The sequence below is a fragment of the Mastigoproctus giganteus genome, chromosome 6 (genome assembly GCF_048544385.1).
Source record: "Mastigoproctus giganteus isolate SK-2022 chromosome 6, ASM4854438v1, whole genome shotgun sequence".
NCBI lineage: Eukaryota > Metazoa > Arthropoda > Arachnida > Uropygi > Thelyphonidae > Mastigoproctus > Mastigoproctus giganteus.
This window is the reverse complement of record NC_143580.1, coordinates 223,567,981-223,595,974: the sequence shown is the minus strand read 5'-3', so window position 1 is coordinate 223,595,974 and position 27,994 is coordinate 223,567,981. Positions and strand designations below refer to the sequence as shown.

The 27,994-nt window shown below is 35.5% G+C and overlaps 1 protein-coding gene across 1 annotated transcript in view; it reads left to right on the top strand.

The window, feature by feature from the left end:
- The window catches only part of LOC150085022 (tRNA (32-2'-O)-methyltransferase regulator THADA-like), a 177,228-nt gene that overhangs the window by 118,896 nt on the left and 30,338 nt on the right, over positions 1-27,994 (top strand). The window contains exons 20-23 of the mRNA XM_090376437.1: positions 1-251; positions 7,283-7,462; positions 10,219-10,315; positions 27,606-27,665. Of these exons, the coding sequence (XP_090232563.1) occupies positions 1-251; positions 7,283-7,462; positions 10,219-10,315; positions 27,606-27,665 (588 nt within the window). The remainder of the gene's footprint in view (positions 252-7,282; positions 7,463-10,218; positions 10,316-27,605; positions 27,666-27,994) is intronic.

Genomic DNA, 27,994 nt, shown 5'->3' with positions numbered 1-27,994 from the left:
GATTATCTCTTAAGAAGTTTAAAGGAGCAGGACCAACATCCTTCGATACTAGAACAGAAATTAAAACTGATAATATCCTTATGTACACATACTTTATTAGGAGAACATTTCTTTGAACTTTTGAAAGATTTCAGTGGAATAGACTGCTTGATTAACTTTATAAAAAGAGAGTCTGGAATAACAGTTTCAGTATTAGCAATGAGTCTTTATTCACTATGGTTACATATCACTCTCTCCAGTAATAAGGAATGGTAAAAGATTTTCTAGTTTATTTCTTTATGCATAATTTCGAAATTTTACACATTCTCTCTTTTTTTTTTTTGTTTTTACAGCTAGTCCAGAAATATTAATACGTGGTAGTCCCGTGTTAGTATCAAAATGCAGAATGATACATGGAAGCAAAAAACATTTCTACCATCTGCCATCTAAAGAATAGAAAATATAGAAAATTCTAAAGTTAAATATGTTTATGTGACGTATTTAAAAATTTTAGTTTATGTTCAATAAACAACTTACTGATCCTCTTTCAATCTCTTAAAAGCATATAACAAAATCAAAAATTAAGGATCCCCTACACTAGTGGTTCCTAATCTTTTGTCACTCAAGTCATCACACTTGAAGTTAAAAGACACATATTCATGGCACATCTGACTAGTATTGAACAATTAGACTTTACACAAGCCGGTATTCAAATAAACAAATTCCAATCTTGCAACTAAAACACTTTATTTACAGTAAAATAAAATACGAGCATATAAAATGAAATTAAATGGAATAAAATAAAATAAAATATATAGTAGTCTAAAATTGATGTGATTTAATTTACAATAAAATACAAAAAATATAAAATATATATATAAAAAATATATAAAATATGATGATAAAAGCAATAAAAACAGTTAATAAAATACCGTAACAACTGTAGCTTTCGGAGATAGCGATCTTCTTTCTCAACAGCTGCCCCAATACGTAAACTCTGAAGCCATTTACGGTCCCAGAACCCCTGTGCATGATCTGTGATGACAGCATCCTCCGGGGAGATTTGATGTTGCTTCTCCCAGAAATGTTCTGCCACGGCAGACTTCCCATAGTTTGCGGACTTTATTGCATTCATATGCTCCCCCAGACGATCTTTCAGTCGTCGCCCCATCTCACCTACATAACACACCCCACAATCCGGGCATTTAATCTCGTATACCACCCCACTGTTGGCTTCTTTCGTTATGGGGTCTTTGACACAAGATATCACTGTGTACAACCTCCATCCCGGGAGTTGCACACAGCGTATCTGGCACCCCCGAATTATTCGTGCAATGTGGTCTGAAAGGCCCGGATAGTAGGGAATGTATGCAGTGCTCACAGGGGCGAACGGCTCAGTACGGGTGGACTCCGCTCCTCTAATAATTCTGTCCAACACCCTCTGGGGGTAGCCGCATTTCTTGAGGTCTGCCGTGATACAAATAATTTCGTTATCTCTGTCCTCGGAGGTGCTACAGTGGGACCACACCCTATCTACTAAAGCCTTGACAACACTACCCTTGCGTTGGCTGGCTTGTGCCGAGTTATAATGAGTATATTGACCTCAGCACATGGTCTTTCTAAACACCTTGGTCTTGAGCCTACAACCATCCCTAATAACCAACACGTCAAGGAATGGTAGGGTTTCCTCTGCTTCCACCTCCGAAGGAAATTTAATAAAAGGGGAGAAGCTATTAAGTACATCAAGTGTCTGATCCTCCCGCCCCTTTTGTATAATGGTGAATGTGTCATCAACAAATCTTTTCCATTTATGCATGGGAAATTCCAAACCCTCAAAAATTCTAACTTCCAACTCTTCCATAGCTAAGTTAGCCACTTTGGCACTAATGGGGGAACCCATGGCTGTGCCGTGGACCTACTTATACATGACATGTTGGAAAACTATGGTGATACTGGATAAACAGAACTCCGCACCCTCACAAATATCATTAACACTAAGAGGAGACCTAGTACTTAACAAAACATCCTTTTCTAATGCCATTCTAACACACTGGACTCCGAATTTAATAGGGTACAGTGATGTCTGTCCTTTTATAAAATCCACAAACTCTTTGCTAATCTTGATAACCAAGTTGGAAAGTCCTACTATGGCTGCGATCAACTTGGCTAGGTACCTTGATAGAGTACGTGGGACTATTTACAAATGATACAATTGGCCTGAGTGGTACACCCACTTTATGTATCTTGGGGAGCCCGTAGAATCTGGGTAAGCTGCATCCAGCAGCATGTAATGACCAATATACCTCCTTGGATACCCATCCTGACTTGTGCCAACGCTGTATAAGGTTATTCACTTGTTGCTCCACACTAACCAACGGATTTCTACGGACGACTTTTCTACGGACCTCCGAGGACAGAGATAATGAAATTATTCGTGTCAACGGCTTTAGTAGATAGGGTGTGGTCCCACTGTAGCACCTCCTCCGAGGACAGAGATAACGAAATTATTTGTGTCACGGCAGACCTCAAGAAATGCGGCTACCACCAGAGGGTGTTGGACAGAATTATTAGAGGAGCGGAGTCCACCCGTACTGAGCCGTTCGCCCCTGTGAGCACTGCATACATTCCCTACTATCCGGGCCTTTCAGACCACATTGCATGAATAATTCGGGGGTGCCAGATACGCTGTGTGCAACTCCCGGGATGGAGGTTGTACACAGTGATATCTTGTGTCAAAGACCTCATAACGAAAGAAGCCAGCAGTGGGGTGGTATACGAGATTAAATGCCCGGATTGTGGGGTGTGTTATGTAGGTGAGATGGGGCGACGACTGAAAGATCGTCTGGGGGAGCATATGAATGCAATAAAGTCCGCAAACTATGGGAAGTCTGCCGTGGCAGAACATTTCTGGGAGAAGCAACATCAAAGCTCCCCAGAGGATGCTGTCATCACGGATCATGCACAGGGGTTCTGAGACCGTAAATGGCTTGAGAGTTTATGTATTGGGGCAGCTAGCAATTCCATTAATAGAGACAAGGGTGTACGCTTACATCCCCTCTTTGAAACTGTGGTTCTTGGGCGAGGTGAACGGTTTCAGCTAGCATGCTCACGAGCCATTTCCGGTTCCGGTGCATAAATGGGAAATTCCAGCCTTACTGCCGAGGAACCATGTGACGAGTGCCATGGATCTGCTATTTAAGGATGTGCCACACAGCAGAAATATGCTGTTGAGAAAGAAGATCGCTATCTCCGAAAGCTGCAGTTGTTACGGTATTTTATTAACTGTTTTTATTGCTTTTATTATCATATTTTATATATTTTTATATATATATTTTATATTTTTTGTATTTTATTGTAAATTAAATCACATCAGTTTTAGACTACTATATATTTTATTTTATTTTATTCCATTTAATTTCATTTTATACACTTGTATTTTATTTTATTTTATTTTATTGTAAATAAAGTGTTTTAGTTGCAGGATTGGAATTTGTTTATTTGAATACCGGCTGGTGTAAAGTCTAATTGTTCAATATGAATTGTCCCAGCCTTGTAGGCCTATTTAGAGACATCTGACTAGTGACTGCCATTGAACTCAGTGGAGTTTATTCTAATCATGTGGGTGGCATACTTTAAAAGGGGTCATGGCATACCAATGTGTTGGGGCTTACCAGTTAGGAACCACTGCCATATACCCTGCATTTTCAGTTTCTAACTTGCCAAGTGTTCTGGTAGGAATGCCTAAACTCAAGAACAAATCCAAAATCCATGCCTGAAGATGGATTTCAACATAAAAATTCAAAATATAGCTAATTTTATTTAGTTATTGAGACTATTTAGGTTTAATTGTTTCAATTTTCCCTTTTCATACCAATAAACTAATTGAATGTTTCCTGTGGTAAAGTCTTTTATTAAACTTTCTTCTCTCTCTTCCTCAGTTTCAGCTTAACCCTCCCTTCTAGCATTATTTAATGCTGAAAATTTCCCTGTCATTATTTTATATCTCCCCCTTGAGCTTTATAAACTTCAGCCCTATAAAGCAGCATTTCACACCCTTATATATAATGTGACCTACCTAAACTGTAAAAAAAAAAAAAAAAATGACAGTCCAACATTTTATAAATTGAGTTTACAGACATAGAAGAATTTGTCTTTTTGGCTTCTCTCAATTTTTTATATCCAAAGTATAAATATAATTAAAAAAACCTTGTCTGTTATTACATATATTATCAGAAAATTTGCGACCTGCCTAGATTTTTCTGTTTAAACACACAGGTTGAGAAAAAGCTCTGTAGCTCACATGTTCAAAGGCACCCATTTGCTGATCTCACCAGGTGTGTTCTCACTCTTCAGACCATTTCAAGTTCATTGTTTTCTTTTTTTAGGTAGGTGTGGAAGCCACACCTATCTGGACATAGTATTGCAAGTGTGATCTCACAATTGCCTTAACATAGTAGAATTATAAGAATTATAACCTCCCTGTCTCTGCAAGCAATTATTTGATAAATCATTGACAGGACCATGGGCACTCTTTGATCAGCACCCTCTGGTCTAACAGTAATAGGAAGGTTACTAGTACTATTCAAATTATCAGCCTCTGGGCATTATATATCTTTCTGCATTGTTTAGACTTTAGCTTAGTGCACAAATTATTACTTAACTGTGATTTCAGTTTTGTAGAATTGTGATTACAGGTTCCTGATTTTTGAACAGCATGATGTGAAGTGTGTTGGTATGTCTTCTTCCCCCCCCAATATCTTAGTTACAATATTGGGAGCCCGTGACCACCAAATACGGAGGATGCGGAAAGGTCAGGGAATGACCACCGCATATCCCCGGAGCAATATGGCCTTAGTTGCTAATGCTCCTAAAAACCAAATAACAACAACAACAATATTGGGAAGCTATGATTAACAAATTATTGGATTATGAGTTTGAATATTCTTATCTTCTTTTTCTTGTGTCTATAACTTTGTAATATTGACAGTCATTGCTGCAAACTTCTCTCTATTCTTTGTTCTTTCTAACAGGTCTTAATTTGTAAGTTCAGTTTATTCAAAGAAATTACCAATTTCTTTGAATCTTCCAAATTTTGAATACCAAAAAATCTTCCTCTTTCCATCAGTCTCCTGCAACAATTAAGACAAATGTAGCTGCTGTATCTCATAATGTGGCCTACATATTCCAGATACCTTTGTTTGATGATTCTCAAAATTGGCTTTACTTACCCCAGTTGCTGAAGAACTTGTTGATGTGTTACTTTTTCATTCCAAAATATTCATATATGGCAATTAATTTTTTCCCCTTTAAGTAAGCCAGAAAACCTTTGTTATTTTACAGATATATTGTTCATTTGAAACGTATTCAGGAAAATAGCTTGTATCAGCTAAATTATGCTATAACAGCTGTACTACAAACTTCAGACAATGATTTTAAAGTGTTGTAGCATTTATTATTATTTATTAACAACTGTTATTTAATGACAGTAAGGTTTATTTGTCTGCATCTCATGCCATTCTGTTTTAGCTATCAATCATTATATAAAGTCTGAAAAGTGCTGGAAAATAAGTAATGCCTAGAGAATAATGAGGCATGATTGTCTAGTGTTTATTTAGCTTTCACTTATATGCATTTTTTATTTCAATTTTTCTCAGCCATTATGGAAATACACAATTATTCGACTATATTAATTGAAATTATAGATAAAGAGTAATATAATATTTTAATATATTTTAGAATCTTGGTTAAAAAAAAAAAAGTTTTGATGGCATTTTTTTTTTTTTTTTATGAAACCCCCAAACACGAAAGGTATCAAAACCTATAGTACTTAGTAACGTGCATGGGTTGAAGGAGAAGTAGGGGGGGGGGATGCCGGAAACTTTGCTTTAGAGACTAAACATGGGTTTCACCACTTCAAGCCTCCAATAAGCAAAGTGGTGGTTTTTTTGTTTCTATAAGTATGTGATATTGCTTGTATAATGTCAAAAAAATAAATAAATAAACCATGGAGTTTTGTTCTAGAGCAAGGCAGCTGTTTCTAATTTGAGAACTTTTAGCATGCACTACTTCCCTAAACAAACTGTAAAATAGTTTCATAAGTTTGGCCATATTTTTCTTACTAGACTGCCTGGTAAGAAACTGAAATCCAACTTCTTCAATCAGTTATTAACTGCAAAATTATAACTCATTTTCCAGAAACTCATGTGGCATGATGCAAAGAAGCATAGGTAAACATCATCTGTAGGGTAGGTTGTCAGGTAGCATTTCAAGACTGATAAATTGGTAACCTGGGAGAGCAGCCCATATAGTAATAGAGAATTATAGCTACCATCTTTCAACATGTATATTTGTGGATTTGCGAAGCATCTGTGAACATAACCTCAGAAACCAGAGGATGGTTTAACATTCACAGTTACAAATCTGTAAACCTCAATTAGAAACCTCAGGATGTAAGCACAACATAAAGTAGTCACTAGCTATGAAAGCTGTATTACAAACCTCAGAAATATTTTGATGATGTGTTGTGGAGGATCATTAATTGTAGCAGTAATGCCCACACTCTTTAAAGGGATAAGGATATGATCAAATCTTGAGAATCAAGATTAACATTATATATCACACAACTGTTGGATATATAATATTAATCTCTGTGCTGTTACTTGAAATATGCTGATGTTTAGTTCATATTGCACATGATTTGGAATACTTCTTTGGAATTGTGTGTTGAATTTACAGTGCATAATGGTAGCTATAATTGATAGTGGCTAGAATTTCTTTTCTTACAAGTAAAAATGATTTCATTCTCAGACATGTTTGCAGTTGTATGCACATAGATTGATACCTATATGTATGCTGCCTGTTAGTCTCTTCTACATTGCTTTGACACTGACCAAAGAATAGATACATATCAGTATATTTGTCATGTTCAGCTCATGACTTGTCATGAGCTGAACATTACACTTTATGAACTACTCTTTATGAACTACTCTTTATGACCTACTCTTTATGAACTACACAGCAGAAATTTATGCTATTTTGTAAACTAGTCATTTCAGCAGGAAAGACCAACCAGCAGTTACTTTGCAGGCTGCATACTTTGTGCTGCCATAACACAGAAATAATAGATTTGATAACTCGTACTGATTAGACTTTTTTTTTTTTTTTTAACTCAAAGGTGCAGTTTGAGTTAATCCCCTTAGAATGTACCAAGTTAAGAACACTCTTTTGTAGGCATATAGTGTTGAGCATATTTAATTAGTAGGTGATGTAATATATACTTAATTTCCTTATATGCTTTATTTAGGGTATTTTCCTTATCACTAATTAGTGAATGGGTATCTACAGTCTATACATCAAGCCATTCCAGGCAGCCACAAATAATAAAGATGGAGGCTGCAAAATCTCTGACAGTTGCAGGACACTCTGTTATTGTATATCTTACATCTTGTGGAGAAAAAGATTTACATGTCACTAACTTATTCAGGTATGCATATTTATGTTGGGTAATGTGGTTTTGAAAATGTAATGATTGTGAAATTTCATGTATTTATAAATTTATTCTATTCCTGATGGTTTCATTTACTGTGGAAAATTTTAGTTCTCAGAGGAGCTTTAAATTTGGTAGTGATATTCAGCTAAAAGTAAAATTTGAATTCAAAAATAGTTTAGGATAAATTTTGAAATAAATATTTCTGAATACTCAGATATATATATATGAGTGCATGCTTTGGTAATTTTAAGCATAACAAGTTGTTATATCTGTAGTACTTTTTTGTATCTATAGTCTTTTATAGTATTGACAGGATGAAGATTGGGATACAAGAAGATACTTATTAATATTAGACTTAAATAGTAGTAGTAGTAGTAGTGGCATGTGATGCAAGAAAACAAGTGTATGAGCTTATGCAGCATCAGCCAAAAAAAAAATAAAAAAAAAATCACACCATTCCCTCCAAATGCCTGTCCAGTTCCTCCTTAAATTTATTCAACCTATCAACTTCCACAACGGCAGATGGAAGTTTGTTCCAGCAATTAATCACCCGCTGGCTAAAGGCAAATTTCCACACATCTATTCTACATCTGTCTTTTCTTAATTTGAATTTATGTCCCCTTAGGTTCGTAATCTGAACAAGTGGAAGGATCCCATCAGAATTCAGCGTGCTCAACCCATTCAAGGCCTTATACACATCAATCAGATCACCGCGCAGGTGCCTAGTCTCCAGCCACTGCAATTTGCAGAACTTAAGCCTCTCTTGGTAAGAGGATCCCTTCATTCCCCTCACCAATCTTGTTGCCCTTCTCTGTACACGCTCAAGTAAATCTACATCCTTCCTAAAATGAGGTCTCCAGACCTGTATGCAGTACTCAAGGCATGGCCTGAGGGTTTCCAGGTTGTAATTCTCAAGAAATACACATAGAGAAAGGCTGTTCCAGAGAATAAGTATAAAATAGTAGAAGAAGAATGAAAGTTAGTTCAGCGAATTTTAGATTAAACCATAAATTGAGTGAAACTTGGGAGGTTTCATTCAAATTTTTCATTCAAAAGAAAACTTCTTATTGAGTTAAAATTATTGAAATTTTAATTTATATTTAGATTTATCTTTTTGGTTATGTTATTCAAAAATGAGGGAACAAAGCCAGCAAGACAGAAATGCATAATGCTTTGAAGAATTTATTATCAAAATATTTCAACACACGCACTGAAATATAATCCCACTCCTTTACTTAAAAACTTTCAAAATTTCCTTTTACATATTGAATTAATGTGTTAATTCAATATGTAAAACATATTGAATTAATTTATATATTGAATTAGTGTTTACATATTGAATTAATGTTTCACTGTAGTGAATTTTCCAAGTTCTTGTCATCATTTGTATTGTCACTGGTCTTCTGATGTAAGTTATGTTTCTGTTTATGTGATTAATAAAAGTTGCTTTATTGATTTGTTTCAACTGTTAGTATGTGACTAATAATTATCAGATACTGCTCTTTCTAAAACACTCATGCTTTCCTCTGAAACAAAATAATGTTATGATATATAGAGTAACAGTAATCATGCAGTGCAGTGAATAGTAAAAAAAAAAAAAAAAAAAAAAATTGGTTTTCAATGTGGACCCTTGTGTATCCTGTTGAGAGCAGTAAGTATTTCTTTAACTACAATTATAAACATGTAGAAATAATGATACTCTCTTTATGGGGCTCCCATAGTCACCACAAGTCTGAAACTCTGTGTTTTAAAAACAAGTTCTGCAGGACTTGTTTAAATGAATAGACACTAGACATTTCATTTCCTTTAAATAATTCAGCTTAGTAAATATTAAGATGATGTTAAAAAACAGAAACTGAACAAGTAAAAATGAAGTGCAGATTTATTTATTTTTTTATTTTATTTTTTTGGAACTATTGCTTATACTTGGTGGCTACTAGTATAATGATCTTTTAAATCTTTTTTTTTTTTTTTTTTTTCTATTTTAGAGTTTATTGATAAATTTACCATACTACTTTAAAAAAAGGAGTGTCTTTCATTACAATAGCAGTAACCCTGTTTGTGTGTGTAAGAACTAACAGTGCAGTAGCCTTACTAATTCAGTGAAAAAAAAAAAAAAAAAAAAAAATACTAACCTTTAGTGGATTTGGTCATTGAGATGCATTCCTGACTTTATACACACATTTTAGGATCTCTCTCTCTCATGCTTGAAAACATTGCTAGAAATCATTTTATGGAGGTCCCTTCAGCAGTGCCATCGCATTAATATCAAAGGAATTATCCATTATGAATTTGTTCTGCCACAACAGCCAACCAGGCAGTTCTTATCAGCGCATTGTTGATTGCTGGAACAGGTTGCCTTCACAGGTAGTTGAGGCTGACAGTTTGAATACACATCCACTATACATGCAACTTTTTCAGGTTTGTAAAACTTGAAAGATCATTTTGTGAATCATTTGAAGTTTCAGCAATTCTGAAAGTACTTACAGAAAATAATTTCTAGAGTATTGCCAAGCATGGCAAAAATACTGAAATGTATGTATGAAGTCAGATGGAGAATACCTTGAAAGTGATATCCAGTAAAAAGCTAGTGATATTTTTTTTTTTTTTTTTACAGAATTGATCTGATTACTTTGTCAGAGCATTTGTAATACCTTTGTTATTGTCACCTTACATACAGAATTCAAATAATATTAAAATACTTTGCAGTTTTATGTATAAAGTACTCTTATTATCTTCCCTCCCTTTAGGTTGTATGAAGCCAGTTTAACATTACTTCAAGATGAAGATGAAGAAATTAGGAAACAAGCAACTACTTTTGCTCTGCATTTTACTCCTAACTCTGATGTAAGTACTTCACAAGGTATATTTAAATAAAACAGATAGCATTACCTTGAATAACAAAATTTCAAAAGCATAAAAATATTAATGAATTAATAAATAAAAAAATATGTATAGAAGTTTAATTTACAAACTTCAGACCATGAAATTTTTCTTTCTGATATTTTATTTTTGAAAAAGTCAAAATTAGATATATAGAGATACATTAACAGAAAAGTGAAAACACAAACTCTACATGGATAATTGACCATAAAATGTAATGAATGAATTGGAAGCATGATTTCCATGAGAAAAAGTTTATCGAGTTCCTTAGTGGTTGGGTTGCTCACAAAAAGAAAAATGATTTAAATAGTAATCTCATACATAACTAAAGCTGTTCTTGATTGTATGTTTATCTATGACCTTCCCCTCACGTTTTGCATCTACAAAAATGTGTATTATTTTGAAAGGTCTTTATAAAATCCAGTTTAGGGTATTAACCAGAATTAAATTACTTAATCTTAATTTTTAATTATGAGATTATGTAATTGAGTAATCACTTTTGTACACCAAGTTGTGGCTAGACAGATCTCAATAAATGTATTATAGACAGTGTAGCAGTGCTTAACACAGTGTGGAGTAGTAGATAAATATATTTCATGCACTGCTTTTGCATTCTTGGTATATGAGGACCATATGAAGAAAGACTTTCTGTGTGTGGGCTACAGAGCTTGCCAACAAGGCACCTCAGAGGTGACCTGATTATAAGGCTCTGAGGGGGGGGGTTAGTGAAATGAATAAAGGTGGAATTTTTGCTGTTATAGAGAATTTCAGAACTCGGGGGCATAAATTCAAATTACAGGGAAGGAGATTTAGACTAGGTTTTTAGGAAAATTTTCTTTTAACCAGCAAGTCATTGATTGCTGGAACAGGTTGACTTCACAGGTAGTTTAGTCGAGGCTGGCAGGTTGAATAAATACAAATATCAACATACTTACCTGTGTGAGGAGGGAAGCATATAATTTGTGCTTTCTTATCTAATTGGTTGGAGGTTCCCCCCCCTCTCCCCTTTCCATGCAGCAAAAGCCTGTGACATTCTCACAATATATGACTATTACTATTACTATAAATAATCAAATCCAACTGTGGAGGTTGAGTGTGTATATGTGTGTGTTTTTTCTCTAAAATGAGAAAGCTTATCACCAGAAATAAAATTCATAGATCAAAATTGCTGAACATTTTATATATATATATATAAATGAGTATTCAATGTAACCCTATAAAGGTAATGTTCAAAGAGTTACATATGAAAAGAAGAGGTATAAAGTTGATGAAATGGTTTCAGTGAATGCAAAATTAATAAATAGATATGACAGATGCACCTAAAAGTGCAAAGCAGCATTAAAGGATGCAAGAGTATATATAAGTTTTATTAAAAAGTTGTATTAACATACTGAATTAAATATGCATAAATGGATGTGAAAGTTACACAGATTGCTAGCAACTAGAAGTGTGACAAAAGTAGAAAAAGAAGTGTAGTAGGTTTGAGAAAGGTGACAAAATATTACTAGAGGTTACGATAAATTAAGAAAATTATGAACTGAATTGCCAAGCCAATATAAAGTGGGGGAACTGTAAAGTAAAATTAGTACATTAATAAGAAAATGAAAATGGTATAACTGTCATCAGATGTGGGGGGGGGAACATATTTAGAAAAAGGTCAAATATAGGTAATGCAAATATGCATGATCTGATATCAGCAAAAATAATTATTCATACATGATCAGGTAATTCATCAGGGGACTACACCTGACCATGTATCAGGAACTACTTTCCTATACTTGTCCATAGTAGTAGAAGAAAAGTGAAAGGCCAAAACAAGTAATGAAAATGAAATTAGCACTCTCTAATACAATATGGACAAGGTAGTTCCAATGCAGCTTAATTTATTGAGGTATAAGTAATTTTGTTAAAAATAAGTATTGTGTTAGAATAGAAAAAGGTCTAAAATGGATAAAAAGTAAAAAAAATGGATATGTAGAATTTATTATAGGATTTAATTTTGTATAGATAGGAATTCAATTTACAACAAGCAAATGGTATAAGGGTGAGGCGTTAAATTGAGGAAGGGGAAGGGAAAAAGAAGTATTTTAAATAAATAAGAAATATAGCAAGAGAAGTAGGATAGTAAGGATGTTATTTTCATCCTCATATTACACTAATAGTTTAACGAACGGGAAAAACATTAGAAATAGACAGCAGAAAGATCAAAAGCATAGAAAAAGTAATTAAACGAAACTAAGCTTGCCGGGGTTTTGAAGCCCAACCTTATAGTAAGGGCTTTGACATTTGTTAGCGTTAGTATAAAAGGGACCTAATACCAAAAGCTTGTGTAGAAAGGAAAAATGTGTGTGCCAAACATGCCAAGAAATGAATCTAAAACAAAACCAAAAATAAAATAAGACAGTGAAAGTGTTCAGTACCTGGGGTATTAACAAGTAATTCTACGCAAAACAGCATGGTGCAAGCAGGTTTCAACCAAATGAGCAATATATTTACATGACAAAGCAATTTACAGCAGCGAAGCGGACTTAATAGTAAGCAGCGTGAAAATTCAAAATAGCAGGAAAATAGTGACCTCTATAGTTGTATTTAGAATACAAGTACATGGAGATAATTTATAATTAGCATTGGAAAAAAAGAAGCAGTTGGAATAGTATGGCTTTAACTGTGATAAAGTCATACACAATTAAACATTACCGTTAATATATAAAGAATTATACTGTATCAAAAACCACATGCACGTTAGACCAAATTTGAATCGTAAATATATTAAGATAGAAATAAATTGATAATCTATTCAAATTTGCATGAAGGTACAATCAAGGAAAAAGAACTGGTTTAAGTCCATAGAAAAAAGTAACATGGTGGCTTAAGATCCAAAAGTGGTGTAGTAAAGGATCCAATAATAAAAGAACATGACATAAAAGAACATGAAATAAGCCCATGAGTATGAAATGATTCCAGAGAAACATTAGCATTAGTTGAGGCATATGATGCAACTAATGGTGAGATCCAATCTTCCTTACATTTCTAGGGTACAGCTCTAAAAAGACATGCACAGGCCGGCCACTAGTTATTCACTTGCAGTGTGTCCAATCAGTCAATCAGTTTTTGCTGGATCCCTGGCCATTCAGGCATTCCGGGAAATGAAAGTGCTGACTTTGCTGCTAAACATCCTCAAACCGCTCTCTCACAACATTCTCAGGTTCCTTTCTCTGATTTTAAGTCTGTCATATGCAAATCCTGCTACGATAAATGTCACAGACCTGGAAAAGTGACACTAACAATAAACTTTACCAGATAAAAGAAGATCCAAAGCTGTGGCTGTCTGGCTTCTGAAGAAACAGACGAGAGGAAGTGGTACTGGTAAGACTCAGAATTGGACACACTCACCATACTCATCTCTTTTATTATTGGGTGAAAGCCCACCACAGTGCTCATCATGCCAGATGCAACTTACAGTCAGTCATTTCCTGGTTGATTGTCCCTTACATTCAACCATCCGGTCAAATGCTTTTCAGTCACTCTCTACATTGAATATATCACCTGATTTATCTTGCAGCTTAGGAAATGAAGTAAATATTGAAGAACTTTTATTATATCTAAAACATATTGGTTTGTACAGAAGCATATAATTTAATCTCTCTAACAATATGCTTTTTGTCATATTGTAGTTTTAAATGTTTTTCACCAACCTTATGTAGAAATAAAACACAAAGAAAACGAAAACTGGAATCTTGATAACTATGTATTTATAATAAGTTATATTTGTCTGTATTTACAATAAATTATATTTAACTTTACAACTAAAATATATGAAATATACATATAAAATATACATTAAAATATACTGGGTTAAGAACAATAAAATACATTAAAATATACTAAATTAAAATCGATAAAACCAAAGCTTTCGAAAGCTCCTGCCTTCTTCTTCAGCGGTATTTTCTTTGTTCTGCGGTGTGTCTTTAAATACCAGCAGGTTCACGGTACTCATCACGTGTTTCATTCCCACGTGTTCCGTTCTCTTGTGTTACGAAATCGGAAGTGGCTCGAGAGTGGGTCATGTGAAACCGTTCATCCCTTCTGAGGATAGTAGCCTCAAAGAGGGGATGGATCCGCATTCCTCTATCTCTATTAATGTTCACTGTGGAACAGATCTGCAAACTCTCAAGCCACTTCTGGTCCCAGAACTTATTCGCCCGATCGGTGATGATAGCCTCGTCCGGGGAGATGTGGTGCTGCTTCTCCCAAAAATGCTCGGCCACGGCGGACTTACCATAGTCCGCACTTCTTATTGCCTTAGTGTGCTCCCCCAGACGGTCTTTGAGACGCCGTTTTGTTTCCCCTACATAACACTCCCCACAATCCGGGCATCTAATACTGTATATGACCCCACTTGCATTCTCTTTTTGAATGGGGTCCTTTACTCGTGACACGATTGTGTGCAGCCTCCCCCCCCCCCCCGGAAGCTGCACACAACGCGTCTGATAATTTCTTAGTATTCTAGTTATGTGATCGGTTAGACCCGGATAGTAGGGAATATATGCAGTGGATACTGGCGTAAAAGATTCGCCTCTCCTCTGATTTCCTTTAATATATTTTTCTATAATCCTCTGGGGGTAGCCACATTTTGTAAGATCCGTCGTGACACGTTCATACTCTATCTTCCTATCCTCGGAGGTACTACAGTGTGATTTTGCCCTGTCAACTAATGTTCTAACCACACTGTTCCTATGATGGTTGGCCTGAGCTGAATTGTAGTGCGAATATTGACCTTTACACATCGATTTCCTATAGACCTTAGTCTTTAGTTGTTGGTCTTCCCTACAGACCAACACATCTAGGAACGGCAAAACTCCTCCTTCTTCTGCCTCCGAGGTAAATTGTATGAATGGGGAGAAGCCATTTAAAATATTCAACACCTGATCTTCACTCCCCTTTCGAATAATTGAAAACGTATCATCTACGTATCTTTTCCAGGGGCGCATAGGGAGAACACTAACATTAAATATTCTAGCCTCGAGCTCCTCCATAGCTAAATTAGCTATAATTGCGCTAATGGGGGAGCCCATGGCTGTACCGTTAACCTGCTTATACATAGTATTATCAAACACCATAGTGGTGCTTGAGAGGCATAATTCTATACCTTTCTCAATATCCTCTAAATTTAATTGTGTTCTAGTATTTAGAGTAGTATCTCTCCGTAAGGCCATGTGTGCACAACGCACTCCATGGTCAATCGGAATACACGTAAATAGAGATTTCACGTCAAAAGATATCATAATTTCATTCTCTTCTATGCGTTGGCTTCTAATAAAATGCACAAAGTCTTTGCTGTCCTTAATACTAAATTCAGAAAGTCCTACTAATGGAGATAATAATTTGGCTAAGAAACCAGATAGTGCATATGTGGGACTGCCTATAAATGAAACTATGGGTCTAAGTGGTACACCCATTTTATGAATTTTGGGCAAGCCATAAAATCTCGGTATTTGGCTCCCTGTAGCATGCAGTACCCAATATTGTTCTTTGGAAATTTTGCTAGACTTAAGCCAACTCTGTACCATTCTATTCACTTGCCGTTCCAAGCTAAGCAGTGGACTTTTCTGAATAACCTTATAGGTTGTATGATCATTCAATAAATCCAACGCCTTATTTAGATATGCTTCCTTATCAAGAACCACCGTTCTTGATAAGGAAGCATATTTAAATACCGTTCGTGGTATTTAAAGACGCACCGCAGAACAAAGAAAATACCGCTGAAGAAGAAGGCAGGAGCCTTCGAAAGCTTTGGTTTTATCGATTTTAATTTAGTATATTTTAATGTATTTTATTGTTCTTAACCCAGTATATTTTAATGTATTTTATTGTTCTTAACCCAGTATATTTTAATGTATATTTTATATGTATATTTCATATATTTTAGTTGTAAAGTTAAATATAATTTATTGTAAATACAGACAAATATAACTTATTCTAAATACATAGTTATCAAGATTCCAGTTTTCGTTTTCTTTGTGTTTTATTTCTACATAAGGTTGGTGAAAAACATTTAAAACTACAATATGAACATACCCAACCTCAGAGGCCTGTTTGAAGAATGCTTTTTGTCAATTAACGATAAAGAGACACAGTTGGGCCTTAGTAGCCCTTGTGTCGTTAAACCGAACAACAACAAGAACAACATCATCTGTTGTCTCTACTGTTCTCCCAACTCCACTAATCACTTGGAGCTCTTCAACTTCCTCTCTTTACAACTCGACTTTCTCCAGTCCAACTTTTCTAACAGTGAGGTAATTTTCCTTGGTGATTTTAATGTTCACAACTCCAGCTGGCTTCCATTTTCTAGTCACACCCACCCAGCTGGTCGAGATGCTGAGGCTTTTGCAATTACTAATGACTTCACACAGATTGTTCATTTACCTACCAGAATACTGGACAATCATAACCAAACAACCAACACGCTTGATCTTTTTTTCACAAACAACCCTTCTAAGTACACAGTCAAAATGAGTGGACCTTTAGGCACCTCATATCACAACTTGGTGATTGTCTCTTCTCCAATGGAACCTTTATCTCAACGGTTCAAGAAATCTCGTAGGTCATCAAAATGGGATGACCTGCGAGATTTCTTTTCCTTGGTCGGATTACTGTTTCAACACTTCTGATGTCAACGTTTGTTCAGATCGTGTAAGTAAAATTATTCTTGTAGGAATGGAATCCTTTATTCCACACTCCACTTTAAAATCTCATCCTTTATCTAAACCTTGGTTTTCCAATAAAGATGCAAAGGCTGTTCAAGAGAAAAATGTTGCATATTGTAATTGGCTTGTTTCCACTTCTTTAGTTTCATTTTCTGCCTACACCAAAGCTCGCAACAATTGTAAAGCAGATATTAATCAGTCCAAACTAGATTTTGAACAGGCTAAGAGAAGAAAACTTGCTTCTTGCACTAATGGTAGCCGAGCATTCTGGTCTCTTGCCAGAGCTATTGACCACAACTTTTGCCCATCTCTGCTCCCACCTCTGTCAAAACCAGGTGGTTCTGTTGTCACTTCAGCCAAGGATAAAGCTGACCTTCCAGCATCCCATTTTTCTTCCAACTCATGTATTAATGATCTTGGTAAAACACCTCCCACCATTCTCAACATGCTCCATTCAATGCCTCCTGTGGTCTTCCATCAAAAGGATGTCAGAAGTATTTTGACAAATCTTGATGCTAAGAAAGCTCCAGGTCCCGATGGAATTTCTCCACTTGTTCTCAAAACCTGTGCTCCTGAACTTACTCCTGTTCTTTGCCGCCTTTTTTCACTTTCTTATTCCAAAGGTGTTTTTCCTTCTGCTTGGAAATTTGCTCATATCCAGCCAGTTCCATAAAAGGGTGACAAATCCCTCCCATCCAATTATCGTCCCATTGCAATTACGGCTACTCTTTTTAAAGTAATGGAGAAATCAATTAACCGCCAACTCTTAAACTACCTAGAAACCTTCCGTCTGATCAACGATTGCCAGTATGGATTCCGTCAGTGTCGAACCACTGGTGATATTCTGGCTTATATTGCCCATCTATGGACTAATTCAATTTAAAAGTTCCGTGAAACACAAGCAGTTGCTCTTGACATCTCAAAGGCTTTCAATCGTATTTGGCATAAAGGTCTTCTAAACAAGCTTCCATCTTATGGTTTGCCAACTGTTTTTTGTAATCGGTTATCCAGTTTTCTCTCTGATCGCTCACTGAGGGTGAGGGTGATGGTAGATAGTTCTCTGTCTTCTAACTTCACTAATGCCGGTGTCCCCCAAGGTTCAGTTCTTCCTCCCCCCTCGCTCTTTTCCTCTTGTATATTAATGACCTTCCATTGACTGAAAATCCTATCCATAGTTTTGCCGATGATAGCAGATTGCATTCCACTTATCATTTTGAGAAACCTTGTCCTGCTCAATCAGCTTCAACTTCTCGAAAATCTGCTACCAATTCCTTAAATGCCAATCTCCAAGTAATTCTAAATTGGGGCAAAGACAACTTAGTTGATTTCAATCCTAAAACTCAGTCTTGTCTTATATCTCGCAAAAAGGATTCTTCTGCTCCTATGCTTATCTTTGGTGACACTCCGATTTCTAGGGAAAATGATATATCTCTTTTGGGGATTATCCTGACTTCTAATCTCTCTTGGCACAAGCACATTACAAATATTGCTTCCTCTGCAGCTAAAAAACTTGGTCTTCTCTTTTGCTCTAGGCGTTACTTTTCTTCCAAACAGCTGTTCACTCTGTACAAATCGCAAATCCGCCCTACCATGGAATATTGTTTCCCCGTCTGGGGCACTGCCCCCAAAACCTCTCTCGTGCTCCTAGATTCCATTCAGAAGAGGACACTTAGATTAATTAATGACTCCTCTCTAACAGCGTCTCTCCACTCTCTGTCTCATAGACGTACTGTTTCTGCTGCATGCCTTTTCTTCAGATACTTCTATGGGCACTGTTCTTCTCAATTGGCTTCTATAATTCCTTCCCACCCTCTCTTTCAAAACAGTCTGAACACATGCCGCCACCAGCCAACATCCATTTACTGTCCAACTTCAAACTCACAAAACCAACTTTTCATCTTTCTCGTTTATTAATTCTACTGCCGTTTTCTGGAACAACCTTCCTTCATACATATTTTCTGAAAATTTCCAGCTTCAACTTCTCAAATATCCGCTACCAATTCCGTAAATGCCAATCTCCAGTTAATTCTCCAGTGGGGCAAAGACAACTTAGTTGATTTCAATCCTTCTAAAACTCTGTCTTGTCTTATATCTCACAAAAAGGATTCTTCTGCTCCTATGCTTATCTTTGGTGACACTCCAATTTCTAGGCAAGATGATATATCTCTTTGGGGATTTCCTTTACTTCTAATCTCTCTTGGCACAAGCACATTACAAATATTGCTTCCTCTGCTTCACTTTTCACTTTTCTAGTATATCCATTAGATTTGTTTTAATAATCATTCATGAGATTACTTATAATTAACTTCCCATGTTGAATCTTGGCTTATTGATATTTAACTACCAATACTGAGTCTTTACCGACTTTACTAATTTATTTTAGGATAAGGTTTATATTATATGTAGAATTTACCTTTGTGGGTCTTAGATTTTGCAAGCTTATGTTAACATACTATTCCTTTTAATATCCATTTCTAGATATTTCCACTAAAACTATATAGCAGCCTTCAGATTTTAGTGATTTTGGTCAATACCACTTAACTCTTGTATATATCACTTTATATTATCTCCTAACTACATCACTATTAGCTATAAAGACATCCAAAAATATTTGGCTCCTTGGAATTATTTGTTATTCTTCCCTCTGAAGTGAAAACTGTTTCATGTCCATAGTCTTGTTTCCTATACTGTTATAATTGGATTTTTAACTACACTACCAGTGGATTTGTGAACTGGTTCTTTTTCCTGGGAGACATCTACTATTCCTTCCACAGTGAATTCTTTTTCCTGTGGATACATCTAATTTGATATACATGGATTTATTTTCCTGTTCTTACATGCTATAGTTAATTCCATTGGAATTACTTCTTTTGGATCTTTAGTCACCATGTTACTTATATTCCTGGAATTATTCCAATTAATAATTGGATTCTTAACCATGCTACCTTTGGTCAACTGATTCTGTTTCCTTGGTTTCATTTACTATTTTTTCCACAGTTAATTCACCCCTGTGGTTTCTTCAGGAATATAAAACAATTCCATGGAATTGTTTTATATTCCTGGACTTATTCCATGTTACTTATATTCTTGGAATTATATCATTTCATAACTGGATTTTTAACTACTACCATTGGTTATGATGTTAACTGATTATTTTTCCTTGGTATCATTTACTATTATTTCCACAGTAAATTCACACCTAATACTACCTGTGGATCTGTCTATTTTATATACATGGAATCAATTCCTACTCATGGGCTTATTTTATGTTCTTTTATGTCATGTTTTTTTATTATTGGATCCTTTACTACACCACTTTTGGATCTTAAGTCACCATGTTACTTTTTTCTATGGACTTAAACCAGTTCTTTTTCCTTGGTTGTACCTTCATGCAAATTTGAATGGATTATAAATTTATTTATATCTTAAAATATTTACGATTCTTATTTTCTTTTTCTGATACGTTTACTATTCAGCTTATTATAACGTAGCCCTATCTTTTGGTCTGATGTGTAAATGGTTTTTGACACAATATAATTCTTTATATATTAACGGTAATGTTTAATTTTGTATGACTTTATCACATTGTTATACTATTCAAACTAGTTAAAGCTATACTATTCAAACCACGTCTCTTTTTCCAGTGCTAATTATAAATTATCTTCATGCACTTGTATTCTAAATACAACTATATAGGTCACTTCCTGCTATTTTGAATTTGCGCGCTGCTTACTATTAAGTCCGCTTCACTGCTGTAAATTGCTTTATCATGTAAATATATTGCTCATTTGGTTGAAACCTGCTTGCATTCAATCTACTCTACAATTGATTCACTTCATCTCCCTGCCTTTATTTTTCCCGCCAGGCTGTTTTGCTTAGCATTACTTGTAATACTCCAGTTATCATACACTTTCACTGTCTTATTTTACTTTCGATTTTGTTTTAGATTCGTTTCTCGGCATGTTCAACCCACATATTTTTCCTTTCTATACAAGCTTTTGGTATTATTTCCCTTTTATACTAAAGCTAACAAATGCCAGAGCCCTTACTATAAGGTTGGGCTTCACAACCCCAGCAAGCTTAGTGTTGTTTAATTACTTTTTCTATGCTTTTGATCTTTCTGCTGTCTATTTCTAATGTTTTTCCCGTTAGAAATAGACATCAGAAAGTCAGGAGTGAAACAAACGTTCCTACTATCCTACTTTCCATGCTGTATTTCTTCTTTATTTATTTAAAATACTCCTTTTTCCCTTCCCCAATTTAATACCTCACCCTTATACTATTTGCTTGTTCTAAATTGAATTCCTATCTGTACAAAATTAAATCCTACAATAAATTCTACATATTCATTTTAGACCTTTTTCTATTCTAACACAATACTTATTTTTAACAACATTACTTATACCTCAATAAATTAAGCTGCATTTACCTTGTCCATATTGTATTAGAGAGTGCTAATTTCATTTTCATTACTTGTCTTTCACTTTTCTTCTACTACTATGGACAAGTATAGGAAAGTAGTTCCTGATACATGGTCAGGTGTATTCCCCCTGATGGATTAACCTGATCATGTATCAATAATTATTTTTGCTGATATCAGATATAGGTAATGTATATTTGCATTACCTATATTTGACCTTTTTCTAAATATGTTTCCCCCCCCATTTCTGATGACAGCTATACCATTTTCATTTTATTTTTATTTTTATTTCCATTTTATTATTACTTTAATGTACTAATTTTACTTTACAGTTCCCTCACTTTATATTGGCTTGGTAATTCAGCCCATAATTTTCTTAATTTATCGTAACCTCTAGGATTTTAAAATTCTGGTGTCTGTCACATTTCACAAATCTACTACACTTCTTTTTCTACTTTCCTCACCCTTCTAGTTGGTGGAAATTTGTGTAACTTTCACATCCATTTATGCATATTTAATTCAATATGTTCATACAACTTTTTAATACAACTTATATAACATATATATAACCCAATTAATCCAAAAATTAAATAGAGATAAAAATTCATAAAAATATATAGTAAAAATAAATAAGAAAAAAAAAAAATAGTAGAAAAGCTAACATCAGTGGCAGCAGAAAAGCACAATCCACTACATGTTCCTTATAATAAGCTAAAATAGAATATTTGTCAGTAGCATGGCAAACCAATAGAGTGAAAATGAACTTAACCAAATAAAATAACAAAAATAACAGAAAAATAAGGGGGAGGGGAATAAAGAAGAGGGTAGTGTTGAAGCAACGTTCCTAAAATAATTTAGAAAATTAAGCCAATTAAAAGAAATATAGCGGCACCCCCTCGAAAGCACCCATTTCCGAATTATGTGAAATCTCACTAAGGTGGAAACATGGACTAAGAACATTACGTGACCAAATAAACTGAAAATAATAATTAATAAAATGAAATAAAATAGACTGGCCATTATGCCTCATCTCGACAGAGGACCACGAGGCCAATAATAGTCAGGGAATCACTGCATTTCGAATGCTAAACAAATCCATGCAACGACGGAATGATACTAAGATCAAACCGCCGATGCAATAGACTTGTATTGCGGTGGTCCTTATGCAGTGAAAAATAATAAGACAGAAAGCCTAATACTTGCATGGCCAAATCACACCACTGACAAAACAATAGTTAAACTGAATATATATATATATATAGAAACAAATTAGGCCATAGATGGCGGTACATATGCAGTGTTAGCACATCGTCACACTACCCCCATGTAATTATCCTGCAGTGCTTCTTTCACCAGTGCCTCCATTAATTTTCCGGGAACAGAAGTTAAACTCACAGGTCTATAATTACTTGTGTCAGCCTTTGATCCCCCTTTGTGAATTGGGGTCACATTTGCACATCTCCAGTCAATGGGTACCTCCCCTGAGTCCAAGGAAGCTCTCATAATTATGGCCCCTAAGCATTCAAAGAACTTATCGTGGAAGCTACTAGGCTTTACATACCAACTAAGAAATATTGTTCAAGGTTTAGGCCTAAATGGTTGTCAGATGAACTAATGAGGCATATGGCAGAGAAGAAAAATGCATGGGATACATACAAATTAACACGTGACACGGACGCCTATGATAGATACAAGTTGATCTGTAACCAAGTTACAAAGGAGGTTAGGCAGGCGAAGGCAGATTACGAGAGATCCTTGGCAAGGGATGCGAAGAAAAACAGCAAAGAGTTCTTTACTTATGTAAACTCTAGAAGGAAGGGGATGAATCAGATTGGTCCACTTGAGATCGATGGGTCAACTGTTGATGACCCTGCTCGGGTAGCTAACAAACTAAATGAATATTTTGCATCGACATTCACACATGAGGAGTTATTCAGCGAGGGGAATGCCAGAGGTGTATTCAACTCTAGCAGTAAGCTAGAGAATCTTGTAATAACTGAGAGCAAAGTGGAGGAGAAATTGTTGAAGATAAACACAAGAAAGGCACCTGGGGTGGATGGGATCTATCCAGTTATATTAAAGGAGGCAGCAAAGGAGGTAAGCAAACCCTTAGCCATAATTATGAGAGCTTCCTTGGACTCAGGGGAGGTACCCATTGACTGGAGATGTGCAAATGTGACCCCAATTCACAAAGGGGGATCAAAGGCTGACACAAGTAATTATAGACCTGTGAGTTTAACTTCTGTTCCCGGAAAATTAATGGAGGCACTGGTGAAAGAAGCACTGCAGGATCATCTAGACAAGACTTCAGTTATAGCTAGGACACAGCATGGTTTTGTTAAGGGGAAGTCTTGCCTGACCAATTTGATTGGATACTATGATGCAGTCACAAAAGAACTGGATGCAGGGAATAACTTTGATATTATATACTTGGATCTTAGAAAGGCTTTTGATACTGTTGCACATGGAAGACTGCTGCACAAATTGGAGCAGTGTGGCATTGGAGGCAAGTTGCTGCTATGGATAAAGGGGTGGTTGAGGGGGAGAAGACAGAGAGTGGTAATCAATGGACACTGCTCATCGTGGACTAATGTTATTAGTGGAGTCCCTCAGGGTTCAGTATTGGGGCCTTTATTGTTTTCTGTATTTATAAATGATATTGATGATGGTATATCAGGCTTAATGTCCAAGTTTGCAGACGATACGAAGGTTGGCAGGGTTGTCAAGGACACTACTGACACTATGCTGCTGCAACAGGATTTGGAAAGGTTGAGCAGATGGGCTTCGAGGTGGCAAATGAAGTTTAACATTGACAAATGTAAAGTACTACATATGGGAAACAGCAACCCCAGAGCAACGTATCAACTCTGTGGTACTACACTGACAGTGGTAGAGAATGAAAGGGACCTGGGGGTGGTGGTGCAGGCAGATATGAAGTTCTCTGAGCAGTGCAGACGAGCTGCAAGAGTAGCTCATGGTGTATTGTCAATGATATATAGGAATTTTTCTAGCAGGGATAAGGAGGTGATTATTCCCTTGTATAAGGCAATGGTCAGGCCACACCTAGAGTACTGTATACAGGCCTGGAGGCCTCATTTCAGGAAGGATGTAGAGCTGCTGGAACGAGTACAGAGAAGGGCAACTAGATTGGTGAATGGGACAAAGGGGTTCTCTTACGAAGAAAGGCTTAAGTTTTGCAAATTACAGTGTCTGGAAACTAGGCACCAGCGGGGTGATCTGATAGAGGTGTACAAAGCCTTGAATGGTTTGAGCATGCTCAATGCTGATGGGATTCTTCCTCTAGCTCAGAAAAATCACCTGAGAGGGCATAAATTCAAATTGAGGAAAGACAGATGTAGGATAGATGTGTGGAAATTTGCCTTTAGCCAGCGGGTGGTTGGTGGGTGGAACAGACTTCCATCCCTTGTCGTGGAAGTTGATAGCCTAAATAAGTTTAAGGCTCAGCTGGACAGGTATTTCGAACGAACAGAGGGGTGAAGTGGAAGTGGTTATTTTTATTTATTTATGTTACTTTTTTTTTTTTTTTTTTTTTCTTTTTTTTTTTTTTGGCTGATGCTGCATAAGCTTGCTTTCTTGCATCAAATGCCTCTACTAATGCTAATGCTAATGCTAATGCTAATCCAGTTAATCCAAAAATTAAATAGAGAGATAAAAATTTTTTTTTTTTTCTGTTTTTTTTTGTTATTTTATTTGGTTAAGTTCTTTTTCACTCTACTGGTTTGCCATGCTACTGGCAAATATCCTATTTTAGCTTATATATACAGTAGACTCCCATTATAGCACTTTAAAAGGGACCAAACCCGAAGAGTACTATAAGCAAGATCTCCCCCCCCCACCACAAACACACTTCTGAAGGTTGATTGACGACTTCTGAAAACTGGAAGAAAAAAGTGCAAGTAGGAATGTTATAATGGACTTTTATTGTGTATTTCTTAGAGTCAAAGCAGTTAAGGCTATGAGACATCAGTCTTGTGTCTGTAAATTGTATGCATTCTGTGGTTAGCTTTTCTGTTTTACTTGATGACAAACCCAAGTTTTTTTTTTTGGGGGGGGGGGCAAATCTCACCTGAGACTACCTCACCCATGGTGTGGAAAAAAAAAGCACATAAAAATTGCTCCTGTCTTTGTGCAATTTGAACTTAGCCCTTTTCCACATGATGTGGAAGGACAGTTATTGTTATCACATTCTGTCTACAAGGGTTTTCTTGCAGTCTAATAACCACCCTTTATAGCAAGGAGTACACAAAGATATTTTAGAATCTGCGTTGATAAATTTTAAGAGATATTGCTATGATATAAGTTTTCATATTCTTTTAATACAGTAGGGTCTACAGTATGCAAGGTAGTAATTTTACTTTTACCCATTGGTCCACCATTGATCCACTTGTTTAATTTAATTTAGAGTAATACAAAACTACAACTGATATTTACAGCAAATTGTTTTAAATTCTGCAGCTGACAAACCCTTTTCATATAATGCATTCATTTGTTAATCCCTGACCAGTGTTATGAAGGAACCTTGTATTGTCATGGCATTGGTGCTTACTCTTGTACTTTACATTTAAGATAATTTATTTATTTATATGTGGGTAGGATGGATAATATGAATTTACTTGTTCTTCATCCAATAGTCTCCACACAGCAATAGAATTTCCACATTGAAATGTGACACAGAATCCAAGGGCCATAAACACCAGCTATTGAGGAAAACTAATAAGTAGATCTCGGGGAATTTGATAAGTTATGTCATCCTCTGGATTAAACTGCCTTCTTGGACTGTTGAGGTTTACAGTCTGTTGAAATTTAAGGGATAACTTTCTTAACCTACCCACAACCTCCTGGTGGTGATATTTCTATGATAGGAATGGATATAGGTTGTATTGAAAGTAATTTTATATATAAAAATTTCCTGCTTTCTTCTTCTGTGTATATGTAATACTACTGGCTTAATTATTAGAAACATTTTGTTGTAGCACTATTTTATTGCATCGTCATGTGCAAAATAGAAGTAATTGGACTTCAGATACAGCATTGGTGAACAGTTATTTGGTGCAAAGATTTTGCCAACCATGACAGTTACTAAGGTGTCTGAAGCTACCAGTTCAAAGTTGTATCTTGCCTGGAAGACCAACAAAAATCTGGATTATCAGGATAGAAGAAACATTCCATTGTCTATTGAAGCCATTCAGAAAGAACTGCAGCCGCCCGATGGCTGATAACCCTACAAACTTTCATCGCAGTGAAGTAAATGATAAATATTACAGTGATGTGAAAAATAATTGCCTATGGACAACTGAAAAAATGTTCTGTGGCCCGATGAATCTTTCTTTACAATTTTATTTACACATATCAGATGCTGCATATGTTGCCATTCCCATAACACCTAATCATTAGAAACATTCTATTGTACCAATATATTATTGCATTGTCATATGCAAAATAGGAATGATTGGACTATAGGCATAGCATGATAAAATAATGATGGAGTATAGATATGCAGTTCCAAGATGGTATAGCCATCATTTCAACAGTGCAGGTCTGTGTAGATGGAATTATGGTGCAGAAGATGCTTTTATGGCATAGGTTTGCAATTTTTTTCCAATTAGTGATGGATACTTTCATCCTGAAAGTGCCCATCATTAATAGGAAAATACTGATATACATCATGCTGCATGTATTGCAAATTAGTTGATGATGGAAAATTGTGGCATCTGCTGTGCTTGCACAGGCACTGAATCGACTCTATCTAGAATTTATGGAATGACCTTGTGCAATTCTTTATCTTTCACTATAGAAAAATTATACATAACAAGGATGTTACTATATGCATCTAGACATTCCAGCATTGGCATATTGCAGTCACAGGAAAATATATATGTGCAACGTGGATTCCACCATGCTCATGTTGTGACAAGCTTAATCAGTACATGAGGTTGCAGAATCTTGAACTGAAATAGAGTTTCTCATAATTCAGCCAATATGTACACACCACATTGATGTAATTAATAGATATCAGAGCTGCAATGATACACCATATTGATAAAAATTTTAAGGTTATCTGTTGAATTTTGTCTAAATTTTAAATGTTAAAATGTTATTATTTCAGATCCTGAAAAAACTTCAGTGCACACATATTTCAAGCATGCAGACAAATCTGGCAATTCTGGTAAGGTTAAGTTAATAAATATTTAAAAAATATATGTAAGCAGCACTTGACTTAGATCAGTTAAATTTTTGTCGATCCACATCCACTTCATATCTGGAAAATATGTATTATATTTTGCAGTTGTTGAAGTGAGTCTGTAACGTCATTATTTCTATTATATCATTGCTTCTTTGGGAAAATTGGTTTTGGCTTACCTCACCTTTTATAAGAATGTAACCTGCCATATTAAATTTTCACCTTAAATACTAGTGCAAATTCTGTAACAATATTATCATCTTTTGTAAATGTGCACAATATTAAGGTAAAAAAAATAACTACAGCAGTAATTC